This window comes from Bombyx mandarina, chromosome 25 (assembly GCF_030267445.1).
Source record: "Bombyx mandarina strain Sakado chromosome 25, ASM3026744v2".
In the NCBI taxonomy this organism is placed as follows: domain Eukaryota; kingdom Metazoa; phylum Arthropoda; class Insecta; order Lepidoptera; family Bombycidae; genus Bombyx; species Bombyx mandarina.
The window spans coordinates 10,927,229-10,944,142 of record NC_143231.1 but is presented as its reverse complement, the minus strand read 5'-3'; the positions used below and the strand labels follow the sequence as shown (position 1 = coordinate 10,944,142).

At 46.6% G+C, this 16,914-nt stretch overlaps 2 protein-coding genes across 2 annotated transcripts; one reads left to right on the top strand and one right to left on the bottom strand.

Moving 5' to 3' along the window:
- Nucleotides 1-931: 931 nt before the first annotated feature.
- LOC149499895 (neuroendocrine convertase 2-like) lies at nt 932-15,942 on the bottom strand. Its single transcript, XM_089738566.1, has 8 exons — nt 15,928-15,942; nt 15,093-15,205; nt 14,059-14,259; nt 12,813-12,888; nt 12,543-12,700; nt 11,722-11,886; nt 3,123-3,240; nt 932-2,321 (listed from the first exon to the last, which is right to left on the bottom strand). The coding sequence occupies exons 1-8, from the start codon at nt 15,940-15,942 to the stop codon at nt 2,148-2,150; spliced, it is 1,020 nt and encodes a 339-aa protein (XP_089594692.1). The 3' UTR covers nt 932-2,147.
- A 90-nt stretch (nt 15,943-16,032) lies between these two features.
- On the top strand, nt 16,033-16,830 carry LOC149499894 (uncharacterized). The gene is made up of 2 exons (XM_089738564.1): nt 16,033-16,098; nt 16,495-16,830. The coding sequence occupies exons 1-2, from the start codon at nt 16,033-16,035 to the stop codon at nt 16,828-16,830; spliced, it is 402 nt and encodes a 133-aa protein (XP_089594690.1).
- The last annotated feature ends 84 nt before the right edge of the window (nt 16,831-16,914 follow it).

The following is a 16,914-nucleotide window of genomic DNA, read 5'->3' as shown; positions in this document are numbered from 1 at the left end:
ATTTAAGTATGTGTATATCTATAGACATAACAAAAGAAACACTAACGTAAAATTACCTCACAAAACCGATTTTTTTGGTAATTTTCCTTCATTCATTGTAACAAGCTTCATTGTAACACTGAAAGAATTTCATTTAATCACTTTCAGTACTAAATGTGGTAAGGTATGTAATTAGAGACGCGTACCGCTCTGGAATGCTCTTTCATATTATGTGGAAGTTAAATTGATTTTTGTTCGCGTGATGATGAGGTCATCATATCCACCATAAAATAGCCGGAGTCCGGGCTCAGTGGTGTAAATTGGGAGAGGCCCATGTCCAGCAATGGACGGCTGTGGGCTGTTGCTGCTAGTGATAATGATAGTGATGATAAGGAGATGATTTATCTTTTGTAAAGAAAAAAGGTTTCATTGTAGATTTTAGCCGAAGTCATAACAAGCAGTTTGGATTAGAAAAGAAAACTAGTAATAGTATTATTAGAATAAGTTAGTATTAGTAGAATAAGAATAAGACTTATTAGGTACAGCGGCATCATTCTACATACTTTATGGGTTATTAGCGCTCCTTCCTGTGTTAGAAAATTGTGTGACTTTAAAATGAGTGCTTTTAAAATCAATAGATCATATTTCCTGCAATAAAAAAATGTATACAGACATACAAGATTTTCTAGGACGTACAATAATTATATAAGAAGCATAACGAGGGCATTTGTGTACATATCAAAAGATTTACTACTAACCTAAAATCATCGAATTCCAAGTTGACAAAATAATGAAATTTTTGAAATATAGCTTTCTCTTTCTCTTTCTCTCTTTCTCTCTCTCTCTCTGTGTCTCTCGTATTAAATAAATATAATTTAAGAGTGAGAACAAAAAAAACAATTTGAAAGCAAGTTCTTTCATGAATTAGGTATCAATAATAAATAAAAATAAATTATAATAAATCATGTTTCGGCGAATCCTCTTTGATTAAATACATCTTTATTTCATTTTTAACAGTATCATTTAAAGTGCCGCATTAATGTCTAAAAGTTGGTGAATATATTACTAACATTCAATTATGGAAGATAAATTCATTAAAACTGCTCCCTTAAAACACATTGAGAATAAATATAGTATAACTTTTATAACAAAATTTGAACGTTACAAATGATTGACGAAATATAAATTAAATACATAATAAAATGCGATACATCTAATTTGCAATATACTATTAACCTAGCGTATTTTTTATTTCATAGCGTTGTTCATTTCCGAATACATTCTTTTTTTTTGTAAAAATAAATATTTCTCTTCTAAACGAGTTGCTTCTATACTTATTTTTGTACTATTACAAGTGACTGCAGAATCATAACATGGTTAATTGGAAACAATATATTTACTTAAAATACATGTAATGTTTAATGTAACATCAGAAGACCTACGATGAAAAAATATAGTTTTATCTCACGGCCCGACCCGATCAAAAAACATGGAAATCAATACGCACACCGATGTCCACGTCAACCACACAGATAATTTATACGGGACGCATATTAGCAACAGAATTCCGTACCGGTATAGTTCCAGTGTGCTTAGTGCGAGTTTGTTTAACATTCTCGATAGCGTAAAAGTTAGCTCATATTTATATATGGAATGGGGTCGTTTGTCGCTTGCGACGAAGGGCTCGACGAGTAAATTAACTCTCAGACACAGCCCACTGAGTTTCTCGCCGGATCTTCTCAGTGGGTCGCGTTTCCGATCCGGTGGTAGATTCTGCGAAGCACGGCTCTTGCTAGAGTTCGTGTTAGCAACGTCGTCAGGTTTGAACCCCGTGAGCTTACCTACTAGTTAAGGTTACGCTGATTATAGCCTCTCAAGGCTCTCAGCTTAGGTAGGAAAAAAAAAGCCTACGTTTGCCGTTAGGGGCGCTGTTTTCAACTGCATACAAAATTGCGTTAACTTTTACGCTATCGAGAACGTTAAAAAACTCTCACTAAGCACACAGACAGAAGCTCCTTTACATATTATTATTGCCTATAACTATAAACGAAGAAACGGCCGACTTGACAATACGAAGACACCGTTTGGTTACCGAGGTTGTTATGCGCGTTCGTAAGTCTCCTGAAAGTGAAATGATAGAAGGTATGCGTCCGCGAGATCGGGTGCTGTTACTTGGCGAGCGCGTCCTCGTGTGCTTTCTTGACGACGGCGAGCTTGGAGTGCGGGTCCTGAGGCTGGAGTTGGGCGTAGGGCGGCGCGCGCGTGCCGTGCAGCACTAGCGACCAGCCGCGCACCCAGCCCGACCACTCGCCCCCCGACGAGCCCCCACCGTTGTACCGAGCCTGACGCAACATTCACTCTCTTAAGGTACGAATCCATTGGCCGCACCGGACGTACCGCACGCAACGGATTTTATTTTGCTTTGTATTTTTTGCTCATAAATGCCGGCGTGCGGTGCGTCCGGCGAGGGCCAATGGAGGCGTACCTTTAGGCTAGCCGCACACACAAAACATTATTGTCAATAATATTGAGTGTGTGCGCCCTATATTGTGGCAGTGTACATTATTATGGATTATTCGGAAATTCTGATTTTGTCACATCAATATCGAGGGGAGGCAAGAGTATTGTCAATAATATTGACGTGTACGGGCGCACAGCAAATTTTAATTGAGGAAAAGATTACAATGCGAGCGGGCGTTCGTACGTTCGTGTTATTTGTTCAAAATGGAAGAGGAAAATAGTAATCATTGCAACATCATTTTGTGTGTGCGGCTAGCTTTACTATTTAAGGAAACTTAAACATTTAAAATCTCTTAAAATTTTCCGTCCAAAAGTGTTTTGACTAATAATCGTTTACAGTCAATTACAGTTTTGTTTATAAGTTTTATTATTAAACGACCCGTCGTCCAGCTTAAGAGTTGCCATGGGAATTGGATCGGAAAGATTAGAATATGAGTTCTAGTGCAGTCTGATGATGCTAAGTAGTCCATAGACACCGGAAAAAGCTGGTGGTAAATGCCGTCACCCATCTCTGGTGGCACATCTGGTCTGATAAGATAGCGGTTTTTCATTGCTCATTCAAAGCTGGAGAGGCAACACGACGCTCATTAACCATCTAATGAAAGGAATCAAAAAATTGTCACCTCTAGGATCCATGTGCCCTGTGGATATTCTCCCCATGTATGTGTGGTCATGAAGGGCCACTTTGTGAAGCCGTCCCGAGAGTCGCCATCGTTGGCCCGTCTGCTTAATATCATGGATCTGCAGCAGAAAATTACAAGTTATGAACAATGTTGTTTCTATCGCTGAGATGGGTGGACGAGGCTATCGGAGCCTATAGACATCAACAACGGAAATCCCGCCACCGACCTTGAGATGTGTGTGGCTTCCGCATTCTTTAAAACGAAACGCATTATTGCTTAACGGCAGAAATAGGAGGGGTGGTAGCCCAAGCGGGTTCACAAGACGCGATACTAACAGTATTGTTACGCCGGTAAGAGTAACGCCATATATCGCCGAATAGTCGAACGAATATCGAAGAATCTAGAACGCTCGAGAAGTGCAATGCCATCTATTGTCAGATAGCAGAAACAATACTAGAGATGTGTGGAATATTCTCGATAATTCTAGGGATGTAGTATCGACTATAAAAGCGTTGCAGGGATGGCACGCAGTTAGTCAGTAATCGGAACTATTTGAATCGAAACAACAAACGGATCACCTGAAGCGAAGCGTAAGAAGCGAATTGAGAATTTTAAAGTGTTTGTGAAGTGTTTTAAGTGTTGAATACAGTTTTTAGTTGTACTTTGGTGGAATTTTATTTATCCCGAACCCCAGCGCGTAACACTATTAAACAAAACTAGATGATGACCGAGCTTTACTCGGTTTTTTTTTGATAACGCCATCTTGTTGTGTCTTTAAAGCGGTTAGTTGCCCTCAATTAAGAAAATTAGTATTATTATTCGCCAATAGATGTCGGGAAGAGTTGATTATTGAAAACACGAATAAAATAACATTTTCTGAAAATAAATCGTAGCTAGATCGATTTATCGCCCCCGAAATCCCCTGCATAATAAATTTTATGAAAATACAAGAATTGCTCGTTTAAAGGTATAAGATATGTTCGCGACGGACATAAATAAATGCAGCTTAATAGATATTGTTCGCGACGAACATTGATAGTCTAAAATAGATAGAAAATATAGTAATAGATAAATAGTTAAATAGAGATATGTTCGCAAAGTACAGCGAGATTTAATAGTTAAAATAGAAAATATAGTCATAGGTTGGCTGTAGAAAAATAGAAATGTCCGTAACAAATAAATAGATAATAATATATGTTAAAAATAGGTTAACATAAATAGAGAACGTTAAATGTAAATAGAAATAAGTAATTTGTAATATTGTATTTTGTTTGTAAATAAAGATTGGTCCTCGTGGTCTTTAATTTGGCGTGGGAACGCAGGAGCGAGTCACTATACGGGCGACTAATAGAGCGACTAGGCAAACAATAGGCGAGCGAGGCGGCCGAGAGAACAATAGACGCCCACCGTGCTCGGACTCATAATAGCGCTGGCCGAGTGCGCGTGGGCGACCATAAATAAGGGGCCTACCTCGCTGCAAATTCAGTTCGAGACAGCGAGCCGACGAGTCAAGACCTCTCCGGAAGAAGAGGAGAGCGCCAACCGAACAAGAAAAGACTCGCTCCTACGCCCTGCGCCGGTCAAGCCACGAGGACCGTGTGAACGCCATACTTGAAGCCTTCGTTATTTTCCTCGAACCAATCCCAGCACCCGTTCCGCGACAGCCACTGCGGCAATACTCGAGCCACCACGTTTCAACGAGTAAGAAGTCTAAAAATCACACGTGGTGGCCGAAACCTGAGCGGTGGCCGTCCGGAATATTGGTCCTTCGAGAGCCGGATTCATTTGAGGAAGATCGAAGAAAATTGAAGATTGAAGATTGAAGAAATGGTGCTCACACGGTCCGAGAAGATGAGGTCGTCACGCCTTGACCGGCCCGGCAACGAAGCTGTCTCGGGCTCAACATCGCAAGACGCACAGCAACGAGCTGTGTCGGCCGCGCCGCGTTCGGGAGTGACGCAGGGACCGCCACCGTTGGCGGCAACCTCCTCCCAGTCAACCGCGCCGCGTTCGGGAGTGACGCAGGGACCGCCACCGATGGCGGCACCCTCCTCCCAAGTGGAAAAGTGTCCGGGAGTGCCGCGGGGCTCACAAGCGATGCCCCCCTCCCGCCAAATATTGCCTACGCAATACTCGCCGGCGTCGCCAACGGGACCGAACAGCGGGGTCTGTCGTCGAGTGGTCAGACCTCCCAGCACCGCGACACCGGCAACAACTTCAGGCGACGCAGCAACGGAGAGCGTCGTATCCGCGAGCCAGAACAAGAAGGAGTCAGCGCTCGCGGCCAATCAAATAGTACACGGGTCCCACATCACGGACGCCGCTGCCAAAATCTCGACGACAGAAGAAGGCTCCACACTCCGCGACGGGATGGCGCCACCAGTACGAGGATCTTCGAGAAAGTCGAGTCAACAGTCACAACGGCTGTTGCTTATGGCGCGCCTCAAAGAAGAGCATCTCCGCGCCAAGGAAGAACAAGCCCGACTCCAAGCAGAGCTCGCCGCCGCCCGCATCTCAACATTAGAAGCCGAAGCGCTCGTTGAAGAGGAGGAAGATGCGCGCACAACACTCACGGAGGACGAGAACGAGCAATCACAGCGCATCGATACATGGCTCAGTCAGCAACGATCGATCGCGCTACAGGGAGTCGAAGAAACAGTAATGCAGCCAACACACGGATCACCAGCCACCATCGAGCAACCGCAACTGGAACTTCCCGCACCAATAGAACAGCTGAAGCTACCGGCCCCTGCCGCGGCACCGATTGCCGTACCTGTCGCACCGAAGAGCGACATCGCCGAACTAGCAGCTGCCATCGCGACGGCCGCCCGCCAAGCCAGGCCCGGACCATCGCATCGGTACTACGGGGAGCTTCCAGTGTACAGTGGATCGCACCAAGAATGGCTCTCCTTCAAGGTCGCCTACGCCGAATCAGCGGACAGCTTCAGCGCCGCAGAGAACACTGCGAGACTTCGGCGTACGTTGAGAGGAAGAGCAAGAGAAGCGGTCGAAAACTTGTTGCTGCATTACACCGAGCCCGCCGAGATCATGCGGACTCTAGAATCGCGCTTCGGACGTCCAGAAGCAATCGCCGCAACGGAGCTGGAACGACTGCGCGCGCTGCCACGCTGCACGGACACACCGAGGGACATCTGCGTATTCGCGAATAAGGTGAACAACGTCGTCGCCGCTCTGAGGGCCCTCGACCGCGTACATTACATGTACAACCCGGAGCTCACTAACATCACATCGGAGAAGCTGCCGTCCACTCTACGCCACCGCTGGTTCGAATTCTCAGCGACTCAACCGGCGGGAGAACCGGACCTCGTCAAGCTGTCGCGCTTCCTGCAACGCGAGGCGGACCTGTGCAGCCCATACGCACAGCCGGAGCCAGAGACGAGAGTGGAGAACACCAGCGGTCGGCGGAAGATGGTGAATACGCCTCAGAGGACGCACACCACGCAAGCAAAGGAAGAGAGGAAATGCGCAGCATGTCAGAAGCCGGAGCACATCCCACAAGATTGTCCCGAATTCAAGAGAGCAGCCGTCAGCGAGCGCTGGGATACGGCGAAGCGCGAAAATTTGTGTTTCCGGTGCCTACGGTTCCGGTCCCGGGGACACGTATGCAAAAAGAAGAAGTGCGGCGTCGACAGCTGTGAACGCACGCACCACGAGCTGTTGCATAAGAAGTCAGCATGGCAGAAACCAGCAGAGAAGGAAGAGGCGGTCACCTCGACGTGGGCCGCAAGGAGTGCGACAGCCTACCTAAAGATGGCGCCAATTACTGTTATCGGACCGGCGGGAGAAGCAGATACATGGGCCCTGCTGGACGACGGGTCAACGATCTCGCTGATTGACGAAGACTTCGCGAGACGAGTGGGCGCCAAAGGACCGATCGAACCCCTCTTCATCACTGCCATCGGCGACAATAAGATAGACGCAACACGCTCACGACGCGTCCCGCTGAAGCTATGCGGACGCACGGGGGAACCGCAAGACCTGAACCTACGGACAGTCAACGGCCTAAAATTAACACCACAGCGACTGAACATCGAAGTCCTCGCGTCGTGCCATCACCTCACCGACCTCCGCCATCACTTCAAAACGAGCTACGCCTCGCCGAAGATCCTGATCGGCCAAGACAACTGGCACCTGCTGGTGACGGAGGAGATGCGGACGGGACGACGCGATCAACCAGTGGCGTCTCGTACTCCGCTCGGGTGGGTCGTGCACGGAGCACACCCGGGAAGCAAGAGACAGCGCGTCAACTTCGTGGCACACACGACGACGGTCGACACGAACATGGACGAAGCCCTCAGGCACTACTTCGCGATCGAGGGACTCACCGTCGCCGCCAAGACGCCGAAGAATGACCCAGACGAGCGCGCGCTGAAGATCCTGCGAGGGACCACTCAACAGCGACCCGACGGCCGCTACGAGACCGCACTGCTGTGGCGTGAGGAGGGCCTGAAGATGCCCAACAATTTCGAAGCCGCGCGGAATCGCCTGACGTCCGTAGAGAAGAAACTGGAGAAGGATCCAAATTTGAAAGAGCGCTACAAGCAACAAATGGACGCACTGGTAGCGAAAGGATACGCCGAAGTAGCTCCGTCAACGGGGACGAAGGACCGAACCTGGTACCTGCCGCACTTCGGCGTAACACATCCGATGAAGCCGGACAAGATTCGCATCGTGCACGACGCCGCTGCGAAGACTAGAGGGAAGAGCCTTAACGACTTCCTGCTCACCGGCCCGGACCTGCTGCAGTCGCTGCCCGGAGTGATGATGCGCTTCAGGCAGCACGCCGTCGCAGTCTCAGCGGACATCACAGAGATGTTCATGCAAATAGGCGTCCGAAGCGAGGACCGCGACGCGCTCCGGTACTTGTGGAGGGAGGACCCTTCACAGGAGCCTACAGAGTACCGGATGAAATCTATAATCTTTGGCGCGACAAGCTCACCCGCGACCGCCATCTACGTAAAGAACGCCAACGCGGAGAAGTACCGACTGCAGTACCCGGACGCCGCCGACGCAATCGTACGCAACCACTATATGGACGATTACCTGGGAAGTTACCGGACAAGCGAAGACGCGATCAGGATCGCAAATGAGGTGAGGGCAGTACACCGGCAAGGCCATTTCGAGTTACGCAAATGGACCTCGAACAACGAGGAGGTACGGTGCCACATGACCGACGAGGCCCCACCTACAAGTGTGACGCTGTCCGATGGAACGGAAATAGAACGAGTACTAGGCCTGGTGTGGAGACCTGCTGAAGACGTCCTCGCCTTCAATCTGGACATGGCGCGAATCCCAAAAGAAGTCTTGGAGAGCAGCGCGCCTACGAAGAGACAGGCTCTGCGAATAATGATGTCCGTCTACGACCCCCAAGGCATCGCATCACCAGTCACTGTCGGAGCGAAGAAGATCCTGCAAGAAACGTGGCGCCGAGGGACGGCGTGGGACTCCCCCCTCGATGAAGACCTCTGCGCGATGTGGAGAGAGTGGATCGACCACTTAAGACGCCTGCGCGACGTCTCAGTGCCGCGCTGCTATCCCGGCTACTCAGACGCCGCCAACCTCCAGCTCCACACATACGTAGACGCCAGTGAGTCCGCCTACGCCGCCGCGTTATACTGGCGCGCCGAAATGCCCGACGGGGAGATCAGGACCTCCCTCGTACTCGCCAAAGCCCGAGTCGCGCCCTTGAAACTCACCTCGATACCGCGCCTCGAGCTACAAGCTGCCGTGATGGGCAGCCGCATGGCCGCGGCTGTCACAGAGGAACACGATAGAAAACCAGACGCGAGAGTGTTCTGGACAGACAGCGCCACCGTACTGACCTGGCTACGAACGGGGTCGAGGTCGTATCGACCGTTCGTCGCTCACCGCATTGCAGCGATAGAAGAGAACAGCACTGTGGAGGAATGGCGCTGGGTCCCCACGAAGGAAAATGTCGCCGACGACGCCACTAGAGAACTACCCGTCGGCTTTGAAAGAAACCACCGCTGGTTCATAGGCCCGGAATACCTGAGACGGCATCCGGATGATTGGCCCGTACAACGGACTGCAAGAAGGGCAGAAGATACGGGCGAAGAGAAGTGCGCAACGCTCGCCGTGAGCAGAGAGAGCCTCGGTGAAGCGATCCCGGACCCAAGACGCTTTTCAAAATGGGAAAAGTACCTGCGTGCAACGGGGCGAATACTGCAATTCGTCAACCTATGCCGCAGAAGTCGCGAGCGCACTCATTACAAGAGGACCAGACGGAACCCGCGTTCGGATCCGACGTGGGAGAAGAATAGAAAGAAGACGACTTCGAAGACCCCGCTGAACACACCGCGGACGCCAGAGCAAGCAGTCATTCAATGGAAGACTTTAGACGCCGACACGCTTCGACGCGCCGAGACGCTCATTTGGCAACAGAGCCAGCGGGCGGCCTTCGAGGAAGAGATTTTGACGCTCCAACGAGGGAAACAAGTATCCCCAGCGAGCCGACTGCGAAACTTGTCCGTAACTTACACGGACGGGATATTAAGAATAAACGGACGCATCGGCAATATTGAGGGAGCTGACGTCATCACCTCGCCTCTCGTGCTAGATGGATCCCGACGCGAAACGAGACTGATGATAGACTTCATCCATAGAAAGATGCACCACGCCGGAACCGAAGCTACGATCGCCGAGTGCCGACAGTCGTACTGGGTCTTACGCCTACGCCCAGTGACACGGAGCGTAATCCACAACTGCCTTCCGTGTCGTATCCGCAAGGACACACCACCGCGTCCAGCCACGGGCGATCACCCACCGAGCAGACTGGCACACCATCGGCGACCATTTACATACGTGGGCCTCGATTACTTCGGGCCCTATCAAGTTACCACCGGCAGAAGCACCCAGAAGCACTACGTGGCCATCTTCACATGTCTCACTACGCGTGCGGTACATTTAGAACCGGCAGCGAGCCTCAGCACGGACTCAGCGGTGATGGCACTCCGACGCATGATCGCGCGCCGGGGAGCCCCGACGGAAATATGGAGCGACAACGGCACCAATTTACGAGGTGCCGACAAGGAGCTGCGCCAAGCTATGGACAAGGCGACTGAGCATGAAGCGAGCTTAAGACTTATCCAATGGCGCTTCATCCCACCGGGCGCGCCTTTCATGGGCGGCGCCTGGGAGAGAATGGTGCGGGCGGTAAAGGCCGCGCTCTCGGCCACGGAACAGCCGAGGCACCCGACGCCCGAAACATTTCATACTCTGCTAGCTGAAGCAGAATTCACCGTGAACAGCCGACCTCTCACTCACGTATCGGTGAGCGCCGACGATCCCGACCCTCTGACGCCGAACCACTTCCTGCTGGGAGGCCCGGCGCGAGTCCCCGTGCCGGGCAAATTTGACGACGCCGACCTCATAGGGCGCGCACACTGGCGCGCAGCACAACGTCTGGCAGATGTGTTCTGGAGTCGCTGGCTCCGGGAGTACCTGCCCGACCTGCAGAACCGGCGGGAGCCCCACAGCCGCGGGCCCGCTCTGAAGATAGGCGACGTCGTGATAATAGCAGACGGAACGCTCCCACGGAACACCTGGCCACGTGGGATCATCCAGGAGGTTTACCCGGGGGCCGACGGCATCACTCGAGTGGTCGACGTGCGCACCGCCGGCGGTATCCTGCGACGCCCGGCGAAGAAGATTATCGTGCTGCCCACGATGACCGCCGCTCACCAAGGAGGATGCAGCGACGTGAACGACGCTGCACGGCGGGAGGATGTTCGCGACGGACATAAATAAATGCAGCTTAATAGATATTGTTCGCGACGAACATTGATAGTCTAAAATAGATAGAAAATATAGTAATAGATAAATAGTTAAATAGAGATATGTTCGCAAAGTACAGCGAGATTTAATAGTTAAAATAGAAAATATAGTCATAGGTTGGCTGTAGAAAAATAGAAATGTCCGTAACAAATAAATAGATAATAATATATGTTAAAAATAGGTTAACATAAATAGAGAACGTTAAATGTAAATAGAAATAAGTAATTTGTAATATTGTATTTTGTTTGTAAATAAAGATTGGTCCTCGTGGTCTTTAATTTGGCGTGGGAACGCAGGAGCGAGTCACTATACGGGCGACTAATAGAGCGACTAGGCAAACAATAGGCGAGCGAGGCGGCCGAGAGAACAATAGACGCCCACCGTGCTCGGACTCATAATAGCGCTGGCCGAGTGCGCGTGGGCGACCATAAATAAGGGGCCTACCTCGCTGCAAATTCAGTTCGAGACAGCGAGCCGACGAGTCAAGACCTCTCCGGAAGAAGAGGAGAGCGCCAACCGAACAAGAAAAGACTCGCTCCTACGCCCTGCGCCGGTCAAGCCACGAGGACCGTGTGAACGCCATACTTGAAGCCTTCGTTATTTTCCTCGAACCAATCCCAGCACCCGTTCCGCGACAGCCACTGCGGCAATACTCGAGCCACCACGTTTCAACGAGTAAGAAGTCTAAAAATCACACGTGGTGGCCGAAACCTGAGCGGTGGCCGTCCGGAATAAGATAATATATCAAAATTAGTTAATTATGCAGAGAGTTGTGAGTTGCCACCTGGTTCCCATCGGACTGGTGAGGAAGAACTCCAGGTCGCCGCGTCGCGTGCCGTTGGCGCTGACGACAGCCTGCACGTGTTCCAGGTAGCGCACCTCGCTGGGGGAGCCCGCGCATGCTGTGGTGTCGATCTTCAAGGTCACGCTGCCATCGGTCGGGATCTCGCTTCAATAAAACGCTTATTGTCATTTGAATGTCATTATATACCATTGTCATTTGAAGTCCGTACAAGTAATTACATCCTTTTTTAACATGAAGTATTTAACATTTCGGCTTGAACAATAACAATCGCTTCTATTTTTTTTTTTTTTTTTGTATTGCCTTGATGGGTGAACGAGCTCACAGCCCACCTGGTGTTAAGTGGTTACTGGAGCCCATAGACATCCACAACGTAAATGCGCCACCCACCATATTACCTACATTTCCAAACCGCGTGTCTCAAGATGAATTACGGAATGCACGTTGTGACTTTTTGACCTTGTAGGCAGACGAGCACACGGCCCACCTGATGGTGAGTGGTTACCGACGCTCATGGATGTTAACAATACTACCAAGGGCAGATAACAATATTGGAAAAACTGCAAATACTTATCACCGCAAAAACACTGCTTTGTATTGTATGAGAAATTTCTAGTATACCCACGTCTGACCAATATAAATTTAATCCAGTTTCAAAGCTCTCATTGTTATATATATAACTACATTTATTCTGAACATCAGCTAATCAATACTTCTTTTTTAATAAGCGTCAGTGAATTTGCCCAAGCTATAATTATTAAACGCAACAGAAGTTTCGTAATTGATAACAAAGAATGCCTCACGTGTGAGTATTAACAGATCCGGCTTCACAATGATATCTGGGAGGCACGGAGCGCCAATTAGCAGCCAGAGCGGTCATCGCACCGGCGTCCAGTACTCCAAAACCGAACAAGTGATTGAATTCTAAGCCCACTCCATTCATAGTCCAGTGAAAACGTCCCTAAGGAACAGAAGGAAGGATTGTCAATGGTGAACATTCTATTTAGAACTATTTCTTGTTCCTTTATTTTTTAGGAAGCCACTTAAAATATAAGTACAAAAGTTAATAGTACCTTTGCATCGTACAGCGAATTTCTTTTCGAAGTCAATACTGTTAGATGTTGGATGTCGCGCCACGTCAGATTCGGACTGAAAATAGTTTAATATGAAGTAATTTTTGATGATAAAAAACCAACAGTAAACATAGATTTTGTGTCCTTTTTTATTAATTTTTTGTTGAAACTAAATTTTTTTATAAATCTTCGCCGCTATTTTAAACAATAAGTAAGCTAAATAAGCAAGTGTTTTTAAGCTATTGCATAGCTTTTATCGCAGGCTTTGACCGCGGCGACCGAATCAAGAAATTCCGTAACGAAAATGAAACCTAACACCCCCTACTCCGCCTAGCATGTAGCTCTCATTCAACACATTCACAACACGTTGCGCTTGTGTAGTGTTTGTGAATAAGCGAGTGGCGTGACGTCGCACTGCATGCGCATCATGAAAAGCCTGCCCATCTCTCTCTCGCGCGGTCTATCTTATGAGTGTGAAGGGGACAGTTAATGTTTTGCTTTTGTTAATGTTTATAGATATAGCGTGGTCTTATTTCATTATTGTTTTAATATTTAATTATTATTGTCTAATTATAATTGCATAAGTTGTAAAAAAATGCTATGCAATAACTGTACCGCGGCAGTCCCCGAGTGGCACACATATTTTTTTTTTTTTGTATTTGTACTTACTACTTGTAACGACTACTTTTACGATTCAATCTTGCATTTATGATTCTCATTATAAATAATATTATTTCCGAAGTTTCGAACAGAGTTTTCGTGGTCACCGAAGACTAAATTGTTGTTTGTCGACCATTTAATATTGTGCAAATTAGATAGATAAGAACAAATATTTTATGATTAATCGAAAAACTGTACTGAAATCGAAAGGTATATCGTCTTCTCGCATTAAAACTGTATAATCTCAAAACTTACTAATTTTACAGGAGAGTGTTCTAAAGGCTTAAAACATGTGATATTTTTAATATTAATTACCTTGCAATTTTCATTTTTTTTTTACCTGTTACATTATATGTCTTTTAAATTAAGATAAAATTATGTATTAATTTTGTTAATAGTAGTCAAAACATAGGTAAACTAAGAAACAAAAAACTAAACCTAAACTGCGCTCTTTTGGCAGTATTTATGAGAAAAATATTGGTGATTCCAAATGATTCCGCATATTAACTCAATTTCGAATATTTTTGGAAATGGTACACTTTTATTGCGAAAAGACGATACATGATGTCGTGAAATGATGACTCACTTGGCATGTAAGGCCAGAGCGAATACCCCAGCAGCTTCCGGCGCCGCGGCAGACGTTCCCGAGTGGGTCGCAGTACATTTTCCGTACAAATCAGTGGTCGCCACTCCAGTACTGGGATCGCGAGCACCGTTGCTGAATGTGCTCGCGAGCGTAGACGAACATGATTCGTCGTAATGCGCGTTTTGACCGTCATTTATTGCACTGTAAAAAGAACAAAGACGTTTAATGAAAATAAATCAATATTTTTTTATTGCTTAGATGGGTGGACGAGCTCACAGCCCACAAGTGGTTACTGGAACCCATAGAAATCTACAATTTAAATGCGCCACCCACCTTGAGATAAAAGTTCTAAGGTCTCAGTATAGTTACAACGGCTGCCCCACCCTTCAAAACCGAAACGCATTACTGCTTTACGGCAGAAATAGGCGGAGTGGTGGTACCTACCCGCGCGGACTCACAAGAGTGTCCTACCAGCAGTAAAAAAAAATATTATTTATTTTTACTGACAACTGGATAGGTCAATAGTGACCAATATTTGTGGATAGAGGATCTCGCTTAAGGGTTAATGGATCGCGAACGTACATATATACGGTGTCAACATCCGATAAGTCCATACTTAGTTTCCTGGTTTCGTCTATAGTAATAGCCCTAAACCACTTTCCTACCTCACCTTACTGGTGGTAGGACCTCTAGTGAGTCCGCGCGGGTAGGTATATCACCCTGCCTATTTCTGACGTGAAGCAGTAATGCGTTTCGGTTTGAAGGGTGGGGCAGCCGTTGTAACTATACTTGAGATCTTAGAACTTATATCTCAAGGTGAGTGGTGCATTTATGTCGTGATGTCTATGGGCTCCAGTAACCACTTAACACCAGGTGGACTGTGAGCTCGTCCATCCATCTAAGCAATAAAAAAAGTCACCTCTAGTCCTAGTGACCGGTAATTGCAAAACCCCATGCATTCTTAACAGGTACAGATCACATTAGAAATCCGAACGTATTCAACTTGGAACGTTTTTCAAAGTTAAACTACCCACCTATTAATTGAAATAGTCCACATAGACGCAGCGTAGCCATCACAATTGCAGTCGTCATCCTCGCCCCCATCACCGCTCGCCCATACGTAGATATTACCGAGGCCATTACGACCCTGGAACAAAATTTTTAAATATCGAAAATTATTAATTCTCATTATTTTCTGTTGAGTCTTAGAAGAAAAAAAAAGGTCGTGTCTCATGGACATCCGGTTAGAACGGAGCTCCTTTTGGTATTATTTTTTGTGTGTTTATATTAAGTGGTGACTAAAGTGAAAAATAAAGAGTCAGTATAAAATAATAAAAGGAATGAAATAAAATTTGAATAAATTGGAATAAAGTTAGTAATGCTGGTGAATTTCTGAAATAATAATGAGAAAAAATAAACGGTATTTTATAATTTATTATAAATATTCTCTAAAAATTGAAGACAACCTGAACCAATAGAAAAAGGTTTCAATATCCTAGGCGATTGGTGTGTCTCTAATCAATGCACAAAGATATCGGGTTTTCATGTCGTTTTTCATTGTTATACTTTTTTCGGACTAACCCCTCAGCCAACAAAACCCTATCCTTCTCTGTAAATTATTATGTAAACTTAAATGCCATTTAATTATTTAATAATTTTAAACTATAAAACATATTCAATGGCTTTGTTTATATTTTCATGATGCATAACTAAACCTAGCCATTTCAGAAACCATAAAATCAATAAACTGCACTAAACATGAGAAAATAAAATATTAGTTTACTAAAATTCTTCTCTTAATATACTTATTATCTGCAATATCATACAGACAAACAAAACTTTTTAATGACGGATCTGCTTATTCTTGACCTTTTGTAAGCTCATAATCTCAACGTAAGTCAGATGATCAACAAGCTTAAAGCCTCATTAACTTTTCCGTTTGGTACTTGTGTAGCTTTTCAGAGCTGAAAAGAAATGGCGTACGGACTACGGGTCGGAAATGAGGCTCGCTTAGTGATGACTGGTTCTAGTAGCGATAGAGTAATAGCCGATGTTAAGTAGCTGCCGATCAGAAAACACATAGCTGGTTTTAAAAATTGCATTTGGCTCCATACCTACTTTGTGTAATGCAATCACAGCGATTCGGTTCTCTTTATTGCCCCACTCCATTTTAATATTGTACAATGTATTGGCGCCAAAATGAGAAAACTCAATGAGAAATCATATAAAAATGACAGATTCCAAATTCAAATGTAATATTTTGTTTATTTTTAATTGTAACAGTATTTATGGCCAGACTAAGTATACTGAGACTTTAGAACTCATATCTCAAGGTGGGTGACGGCATTTACGTTGTAGATGTCTATGGGCTCCGGTAACCACTTAAAACCAGGCAGGGTGTCCATCCATATATGCAATAAATAAATAAAAATCCAGCAACTGCACGTCACTGAATTGAAGATGCTGCGTAGGATGTGTGGCGATACGCGACTATATAGCATTCGTAACGACTACATCTCCGGCAGCGTTGGAGTTCATGATGTAGCAGATAAGGAAAGTCATCTCCGATGGTCCGGCCGCATAAGCCGCAGGCCCCCAGACGACGTCGGAAACAGATATCTCAACCTCTTCGTTCTAGGTCCAAGACCCCGCGGTAGGCCAAATAAACGCTGGTTGAATGTGGTAAAAGAGGATATGGAGGAGAATAACCTCACCCAAAAGGATGCCGAAGACCGGGCAAGATTTAAGAAGAAAAGCGGACCCTGGGAGTAGACCGGGAAAACGCTAGGAAGAAGAAGCAACGCCAAACCATGTTCGTGGATGAATCACGTATTGAAAAGGAGTAATCTGACCTTT

Bases quoted from the DNA above. Each gene is read 5' to 3' on its own strand.
- LOC149499895 (XM_089738566.1), bottom strand. The intron at 3,241-11,721 runs GTGGCAACTCAC...TTTCTGCTGCAG, and splicing joins ACCAGTCCGATGGGAACCAG to ATCCATGATATTAAGCAGAC. The intron at 2,322-3,122 runs GTGACAATTTTT...ATGTTGCGTCAG, and splicing joins AGGGCACATGGATCCTAGAG to GCTCGGTACAACGGTGGGGG.
- LOC149499894 (XM_089738564.1), top strand. From the start codon at position 16,033: ATGGCGTACGGACTACGGGTCGGAAATGAGGCTCGCTTAGTGATGACT. The intron at 16,099-16,494 runs GTAATAGCCGAT...ATAAAAATCCAG, and splicing joins CTGGTTCTAGTAGCGATAGA to CAACTGCACGTCACTGAATT.